Raw genomic sequence first — 9,228 nt, forward strand, 5'->3', positions numbered from 1 at the left:
ATGAATTTGTTTCAGAAATATTAGTGTTTATAATTGCTTATTCAGCCCCTTAAAGTTTTCAACATTTAGGAAAACGTCTTTAAAGCAATTCTGGCATGTACATCGGCAACCGCAGCTGGTACGAGTATGTGGATATCCATTGATCTATTTGTCACAGCTGCACTTGCACCATCTTGTGCATTGCCATCCAGTTTTCCTGCAACCACATGTGGTGCCACATCCTCTTGCACCCTTGCATGCACATTTGACTAGTTGGCTGCAAGCTTCAGATGCTATTGGCAGTGTCGTCCAAAAAGGGAGCCAAGCCTTGCTGTCCTTGTCCAGAGTCCAGCCCCATTCCTCTGGAGATGGTGCTTGCTGCTGGGCCTGGTCAGCAGTGGTCCAAATGCTTGCCTGGTAGACAGCACGGTTTGAATGCTGTAATAATGCTCCCTGTGTGGGAGGAAGGGCTTCCGTCATCATCTTGTCTCTGTGGCAAAACAGCTCTCTGCGGGCCTCATCAACAGAGCTCAGCTGGCTGGTTTTGTCATACAGGACAACTGTGAAGCGTTCCAGCAATTTGGCCGACTGTCACGAATGGTGCCGCGCATACTGACCACCATGATTGCCAAGCTGTTGAGTATGCCTATACTGAGAAGGACGATGGTGCCGATGTAGTAGTCATGTAGAAGGTAGCCCTATAATCGCAATCGCCGCTCTCAAATGTTCTCTTGACCCTTTAATTCCTGGGCCAGCCCCAGTGACAACAGTTGTTGGGACGCATGGTATAAATTCAACAACAACCGGACAGAGTATATGGGGGAATAAGCTGCGGCAATGACAAATAGCACGTACGTACAGTCCCCCCTGAAGAAGCGAACAAGGAAATAACTTACCATGAAAGTCGCAAAAAGAACTCCGCAAGACTTGGAAAGACAAAGTCGTCGCTACCTATGGCCCAATTACGCTTTAACATATGTATGCCCGGCATTTTGAGGTCATTGGAACATCGGAAATCGGATCGGGTCTACTTTACTGAAGCCAGACAATGATCATGAGGAAGCAGACACAAAGATACTGCTGCATCTACAAAATGCACTGCAGACTGGGTCCTGTGCTTGCTTAGTTCGCACTGTGGACACTGACGTCATCGTCATCATCATTGGAAATTTCCGCAAGCTTCAAGCAATGTGCAGACCTGTTTACCCTTACGATTTTGGCGTAATTTATTACGATTTTCTGCAAAAAATACGCCATTCCGCTATCCGTATCAAGACTACGATTTTCCTAAATAAAACAAATGTAAAAAAAAAAAAAAAAAAAATTTTGAATTTTTTTTTTATCAATTCACATGTTTGGCATTGGTTTTTTTTCAATGGCAAAATGGGGTGAAAAAGCACAGGACTGACCAGAGATCATGTCTATCTGATGAGACGCTGGAGAGCCTTATTCTAGTGGTGAAGTCTCGCCCTCACTCATTCGGCAAGCGCAAGTACAGTAGAGAAGCGCTTGACACACTGAAAAAGGCCTACTACGAGCAAAAGAAAAAGAATCAGTGATGCATGTGCTTTTGATGTGATCTTCTTTGAAATTATGATGACTACAAAAACTGACTGATGTGTTTTGTTTGTGAATGATGGATATATATGTGCATGATTGCGTTTCGCAGACACAGTTGTCATGTGCGTTGTAATTGGCGACGAATGCTGGATGATTACTATTTTTGTGCCTTGATTACTATTTTTGGGGCTGAGCATTACTCCAAAACACTTATGGGGGTAAACAGGTCTGAATGTGTCCAGCGGCAGAGATTTGGATTGCTTTCGGCACAGGAAAGAATTTCACGTACTTTCACATCAATGCCATTGCTCTAGCCCTTGGAGAGGAAAAGTCTACAGCCCTCCCCACTTTCCTCAGCTTCACCGGTTGCGACACGGTCTCTGCCTTTTTTGGAAAAGAAAAACTGTCTGCATGGGCTGCATGGAAATGTTATCCTGCAGTAACAGAGGCCTTTAGGTTCATTGCAGAGAATCCTTTCGTTGCCATGGAGTTGAACAGCCACCACTTCAAATTGCTGGAACGCTTCACAGTTGTCCTGTATGACAAAACCAGCCAGCTGAGCTCTGTTGATGAGGCCCGCAGAGAGCTGTTTTGCCACAGAGACACTAGATGATGAAGGAAGCCCTTCCTCCCACACAGGGAGCATTATTACAGCATTCAAACCGTGATGTCTACCAGGCAAGCATTTGGACCACTGCTGACCAGGCCCAGCAGCAAGCACCATCTCCAGAGGGATGGGGCTGGACTCTGGACAAGGACAGCAAGGCTTGGCCGGCTCCCTTTTTGGACGACACTACCAATAGCATCTGAAGCTTGCAGCCCGCAACTAGTCAAATGTGCATGCAAGGGTGAAAGAGCATGTGGTTGCAGGAAAGCTGGATGGCAATGCACAAGATGGTGCAAGTGCAGCTGTGACAAATAGATCAATGGATATCCACATACTCGTACCAGCTGCGGTCGCCGATGTACATCATCAGTAGTGCCAGAATTGCTTTAAAGACGTTTTCCTAAATGTTGAAAACTTTAAGGGGCTGAATAAGCAGTTATAAACACTAATATTTCTGAAACAAATTAATGTTTAATTGTCATGTTTACTGATACTATGGAAGCAAGTTACGTACAATGTCGCGACATGATTTTTTTGGCCTTATTTTCGAGTTTTGTCAAACCATAAACAAATATCTCGCAAAAATATGAAGGTTTATTGATTAAAAAGTTATTTGAAATGTATCCTTTTCTGATTGTATTCATTGAATTGATCATATTGCCTTTACATTTTTAAAACATCTTGCTCAGACATGTAAATGCAGTATTTTCCTCTATTACTGCTATGGAAAAATTGATGACGTCACATGACTGGGCTGCATTGGTCAAATTTGATGGGGCCTAGCAAAAAATTAATAAGTAGGGTCTACAGAATTGCCTCACAAAGTTTGACACTTTTGTCAAGTCGGTCCCCATCATATCGCTAAGCTGCCTGGCTAGTAGGACAGAAAGGAAAGTAAAGACGGCGTGGGCAGAATTAACATCGGGTAAAAGATGACCAAAGCACAGCGTTTTATATGTAAATAAATAAACGTTCAAACACTAATTCAGAGTTAATCCTACCATGTGGTGACATAATTAAAAGTCCCAAGGAACCTGTAGATTATCTGACACTTCCAGACTACTTTTTGCCAAGAATATTCCTTTGAATTTCGAAGAATCATTCTTGATTTTTTTTTCTCACAACCATCCTTCGCTGATAATAAACAAAATAAACAAAATAAGAACTGCTGATCAAGGGTCGCTGGACAGAAGGAAGCCAGAAAAGGAACAAAACCAGCCTCCCTCAAGTGTGTGATCGCCAGAAGCACGATGTACGAACACTTGTTCCCCCTTGGTCAGCCTCGTGGTGGCTAGACAGGACGACTTGTCGTAAGTGCAGCTGCTCTACGCGGCTCACGCACACGTAATCGCCAGACTTGTTCTGTATATACCACCACATGAATGGATCATCCTTGTATTTCATCAGCTGGGCGTACACGACGTACACACCGGACACAGGGACAGTGAAGACGCCTGTGGTAGCGTTGTACCCTCCTCCAACGTTGGAGGTCACAGCGTCAAATTTGATGGGAGTCTTGTCTTCTATGGTGTATGGTTCTTCACTCATGTGGGCTGTAAACAACACTGGAACAGAAAAGAAAAAAAAATAGTTACCGGGTAAGGTAGTTTGCAAAAGCTTTTATCGGTATACGAGCATAATTCCAATGAGGCATTTGGTTTAAACAACATTTTATTCAAATTTTGTATCGTGACATATACAGGGTGGTCCAAAAAAGCGCCCTATTTTCTTTTGATCTCATTTGTGACTGCAAAGAGAGATTTAGAACATTTCTTCACCAAACAATAGCAACAGGATGGGAGATTATGTCTTGCAAATGTGGTAGAAATTGGTCTGTCCTTAGCAGTTGATAATATAATAATATAATAAAACTAAAAATGACAGCTTATGTAGCGCGAACCAATGTAAACTATGCTCTCCGCGCTTTACATATTAACTGTTAATAAAACCATAATATTTAAACATCAAATACACATACAATCTAACAAAATAATGTAACAATAAACTTACAGCAACACATTATTCTTTTATTCTCTATTCACCCTCCCTCTCCTCTCCCCCCCCCCCCACCCCCCTTCCCTGGCGATAGGCTCATTTAATGACGCACTGACTTCCCTTGGCCACCCTACTCCCCTGATTTAAACCAAACCGACTAATTTCTGTGGAGGTGCCCAGGATAGAATATATACGGCAACAATCCCCAGACCCTGGCAGCTCTGTAGGACGACATCAGAAGGAAAATCAGGCGCATACCAGCTGATAGCTGACATGATTGGACGAGTCATGGACAATTTCAACGTTCGTGTTGCAGCAGTTCTTCTACGAAGAGGAGCCTGGATAGAGCATATTATCAACTACTAAGGACAAACCAATTTCTATCAATTTGCAAGACATAATCTCCCATCATTCTGCTAATGTTTGGTGAACACATTTTTTTAAATCTCTCTTCGCAGTCAAACATGAGATCAAAAAGAAAATGGGGCGTTTTTGTTGGACCATCCTGTATACAATATTTAACACTGAGGCATTTACACACCAGAAAAGTACAACCTGGCTACTCTCAACACTGACCCCCAGTCTTCTCGATCTTTTTATTTATGTATTTACTCTTTACTAATTGAATGAAGCTTGATTGAAGTCGAAAGAGTGAACTGTTCGCCTTTACGGTGCTTCTATTACTACCTGTCATAGTAGGCAGATGCGTTTCAAGGCAAATCTTTCTGATGAGGCTGTTGATTGTACAACCAATTATATGACAGTAAAGGCCATACATTCCTTTACCTAAGGCAAAAATCAGATTGACTTTACACGACGTAGTGTGTATACAGTGGAACCTAAAACACAGACATCTCCCAACATCAAATTCGCAAAATCAAAATGCCTGCGTTAAAATCGACAACATATCCGAACAACTGAAACAAAACATGTTCTGCATGCCATTAGACAGAGCAATCAAATCTTCATCCAAAACAGTCAGTTTCGTTCACATATTTTGTCTAACATAATAATAATAATAATAATTGTCAGTAAGTACTGGTGTCACATGACTGATGTGAACCAGTTGATTGGCTAATGGCGATGCGCTAAAACTGTTAGCGCACTCTTGGAGTGCGCTAACTTTTCCACAGAGCGTATTCTTGCGCCCTTTGCCTAAGCAAGACTGTGCTCTCATCCTCAGAATTAATTAATGACATGTAGCTTATATTCTCCACAATACCAAATGACCATAAATTCCCTGCTTCTCAATTAAAGCAGAAGTGGGTTTTTTTCTGACAGATTGCATGTGCCTGTGCCAGTGCCAGTGATCTAAAAAAATAGAAGCCGCTGTGTTTCATCTAATGTTCGCCGACTTGCATAGATTCTTCTCATATGCCGTGTTAGTGGCATGTAGCTTATCATCCACATTACCAAATGATGAGTTAGTATACAATTCCCAGCGGCTAACAGAAAACACAAGTGTTATTCCGATAACGTACCAGCAAGACCAGTTTGGAAGACTGACTCGATCGACTCTGTAGCAGACAACACAGAAATACGACTACAGTACATCAGTTCAGTAAATGAATGGTTTCAGAATTATTATTTCAAAGCAAGAACAATCGTAATCGAAAACGTGTAAGGTTCAGAACGTTCTTACCATAAGATTTATTAGCAGCCTGCCTTATGCGTACAGACTCAGTGCAGACTGCAGTCGTTCCATTGCCCAGGTTGGCAGGTAGCCTAGCAGACGACATTAACCCCGCTCAGCAAATTAACATGTTGGGCAAATGTGAACGAAAAAACGATGGGGATATAATACGCGTAGGGTTCAGAGCATTCTTACCGTTCATATTTAGTATCAGACTCCCCGATGAGCGAAGATAGAACACGAGAAATATGCCACATTTGTTTTGAAAATGTGCGAACCGTCGAGTCCCGCTTTGAGTCAATTCAAGGGGAGTCACTCCGCATAGTCAATCCGTCGAAGCTCGACTGGAGGTTTCGAATCGCAAATAATGAAGAGCCTTTCTCCGAGTTCAAATGAGGTCTCTCTGAAAGATCATCACTGTTCAGATTAACGCTACACTGGAATTTACCAACAGAAATTAAAATGCGTGTGACGAAAGCACGACACACTTGAGACACCCCACACAAAAGTAGATCTTTACTGTGCACGACCTGACCACACAGTTATGCCTATTCAAATGCGCATTGCAAAATGTGCGTTAGGAATCTTCTTTATTCTATGGCGGTACTGACAATATCGTTATTGAAACAATCCCAGTGCACTAAGGGATTTATAGAGCAAATCTCGAAAATAATTATTGAACTCAGCGCTATGCGCTTCGTTCAATAATGAATTTTCTCGATTTGCTCTATAAATCCCTTAGTGCACTGGGATGTCTCAATAACTTAAATAATAATAATAATAATAATAATAATAATAATAATAATAATAATAATAATAATAATAATAATAATAATAATAAATGAGCATTTATATAGCGCAACATCATAACTTTACAATTATGCTCTTTGCGCTTGACAGATTTAAAATTAAAACACAGTTATACAAGCATTTACATCTACATTCATAGTCAGCAACGCTTAATTAAAAGCATACATCATCAAACATACATTACAAAAGATTCTTCCACTAACTAAGTAATGAAAACATGAATAAAATAGTTAGTGAAAACAAGGAAATACCAGCTGAATACCCTTAATCAAACAGAACATGTTATCAACAATACTGAAAACAGCCCTAGATGTTTATATACATTATCACATTATCACTAAAACAACAAATACACTACATGTAGCCTACTGATGGACTGAGAAAAACAAAATCAGGGGTTGTATTTCTTGAAGAGGTGCGTTTTAAGTGCTCGTTTGAATGCTTGGGGTGACTGAGAGTGGCGGATGTGAAAGGGGGGAGAATTCCATTGTGTGGGTGCGCAGAAAGTAAAAGTGCGTTGTCCGTATGTTTTGGTTTTGGTGTGTGGAATGGTGAGGATGCGACAGTCAGAAGAGGCACGGAGTTGTCTTGCTGGAGAATAGACGGTGAGGAGTTCAGAGAAGTAAGCAGGAGACGAGCCAGAAAAGAAGTTAAAGCAGAGGGTGGACAGTTTGTAGTCAATGCGGGCTTGAATATGGAACATGGAATCTATGGCATGCTGAGCAGTGTAGGTGTAAATCCTCTTAGAAGGCATAAAAGGCAGTTTTTAAAGGCATTTTAGCGGGTAATGGGAAAAAAACGGTACATTTCTGTAACACCTTAGTTCTGTTGTTATACGAAATGCCAGAAGGTGTTTGTAAAATAAAAATGTACACCTTGTCCAACTGAACAGAAATAAATAAGACAAATTGGCAGACATTAAGAAAAATGAATGCTTCAAATAACACTTAAATGTATTACATTTTTAACTATGGCTGTTCACAGCGCACTTTTTTAAACGCACACAAACATTCTTGGAAAACGCTCTAGCTGACATTTTCGCTCAGCGCTCTGAATGAGTCAACTTCTTAAAGATTACTTTTGCGTTAAAATCCTCACACCACCAATGTCTGATGAAATATGTACATGATATTTCAGCATGTGGCGCATCTGTTACTTGTCTTGAAGATAATAACAACAACAACATTCTTCAATGAATCAGCAAAGACCAACCGTCAATTTAAGAATTAATTCTGGCATGTCAAATATCATCAGAACTAATGTCTAAAATGACCTAAAATTGTGTATGTAATTTACAACATGTGTTAGCAAAAATCACCGAAAGTTTGCGGGCAATGCGTTGAGGAGCTACTGAAATGTACCGTTTTGTGTCACATTTCCTACTAAAACGGCATCAAAGACCGCCTTTTACGGCTTCTCAGAGGAATGACACCTACACCATTCAGGATGCCATAACGTTGTTAGACATATGAACAGGTCTGACTGTTTTGGATGCAGATTAGATTGTTCTTTCTACTGACATTCAGAACATGTTTTGTTTTAGCAGTTAAGATTTTTTTGTCAATTTTAACGCAGAAACCTTGATTTTGCGAATTTGATTTTGGGGGGTGACTGTGTTGTAGGTCGTACTGTATAGACACTTCGTAATGCGCTTCCATGCGCCGAAATGGCTGCAATCTACTGGCCGTATAAAATTTCATCTCACACGGCATCACTGCAGAGCGCCTAGAACTGTACCCACGGAATATGCGCGATATAAGACTCATTGATTGATTGATTGATGAAAACTCAATCTGTTTTCTGAATAAGGTAGGTGAATGAATGGCCTTTTCAGTCATAGAATTGGTTTTACAATCAATAGCCTAATCAGAAAGATCTGCCCTCAAACCCATCTGCCTACTTTTTTTTTAATTACAGGTAGTATATTATATATATCAACCTGTAGTGTCAAGACGAGTGTTGATGTTGTTCAGGTCGACAGACAAGCTGCTGTTGACGTCACTCAGTTTTGTGTTGACGTCACTTAGTTTTGTGTTGAGGTGATTGATTGTTCTAGACTGTTGATGGACCATGGCTTCAAGGCTGGTTTTAACAGTGTTAAGTTCCGCTTCAACGCTGGTCAGCTTGGTCTCAGAACCGGTCAGTTTGGTCTCAGCGCTGGTCAGTTTGGCTTCCAGTCTCAGAATGGCGGCGGCCTGCTGTTCGACCAGCGTCATCACGGCTTGCGTGCTGACGTCACCGGCGCGTTTGTGTAGCGCTGTTGTTGTGTGAATACTGGCCGTGAACACGAACAACAGACAGAAACACTGTTTTCCATTGATCGCCATCGTTTTCTCTCCCTTCCTCAATCGAAGGGCAGTGACTATAGTGTGAATGAGTCTTGGATACAAAGCGGTTGTAGCCTATCTCTAGCGAACACACCATACACACTTACACGTTCTTCAGTTGCGAGGAGGATCAAACATGCAAAGAGATAACGCGTGGCCAGGAGTTTGGGGTTTTGTTTTGTTAAAGGTACATGTCTTTCCTAGTGAACGATTTGGGTCACCATCTCAGACCTGAGATAAGGCCATCCTTTAGCTTTGACTCTCTCCGATTTGAATATAGTCTTGATGCCTTTTGTGCGGTGTGAGATTTGTGTTAT

At 41.3% G+C, this 9,228-nt stretch overlaps 1 protein-coding gene across 1 annotated transcript; it reads right to left on the reverse strand.

Moving 5' to 3' along the window:
• Positions 1 to 2,764: 2,764 nt before the first annotated feature.
• LOC138968155 (uncharacterized) lies at positions 2,765 to 9,017 on the reverse strand. Its single transcript, XM_070340716.1, has 2 exons — positions 8,524 to 9,017; positions 2,765 to 3,711 (listed from the first exon to the last, which is right to left on the reverse strand). Exons 1-2 carry the CDS (start codon positions 8,909 to 8,911, stop codon positions 3,371 to 3,373), a joined length of 729 nt encoding a protein of 242 aa, XP_070196817.1. The 5' UTR covers positions 8,912 to 9,017; the 3' UTR covers positions 2,765 to 3,370.
• Between the last annotated feature and the right edge of the window lie 211 nt (positions 9,018 to 9,228).

Source organism: Littorina saxatilis, linkage group LG6 (assembly GCF_037325665.1).
Source record: "Littorina saxatilis isolate snail1 linkage group LG6, US_GU_Lsax_2.0, whole genome shotgun sequence".
In the NCBI taxonomy this organism is placed as follows: domain Eukaryota; kingdom Metazoa; phylum Mollusca; class Gastropoda; order Littorinimorpha; family Littorinidae; genus Littorina; species Littorina saxatilis.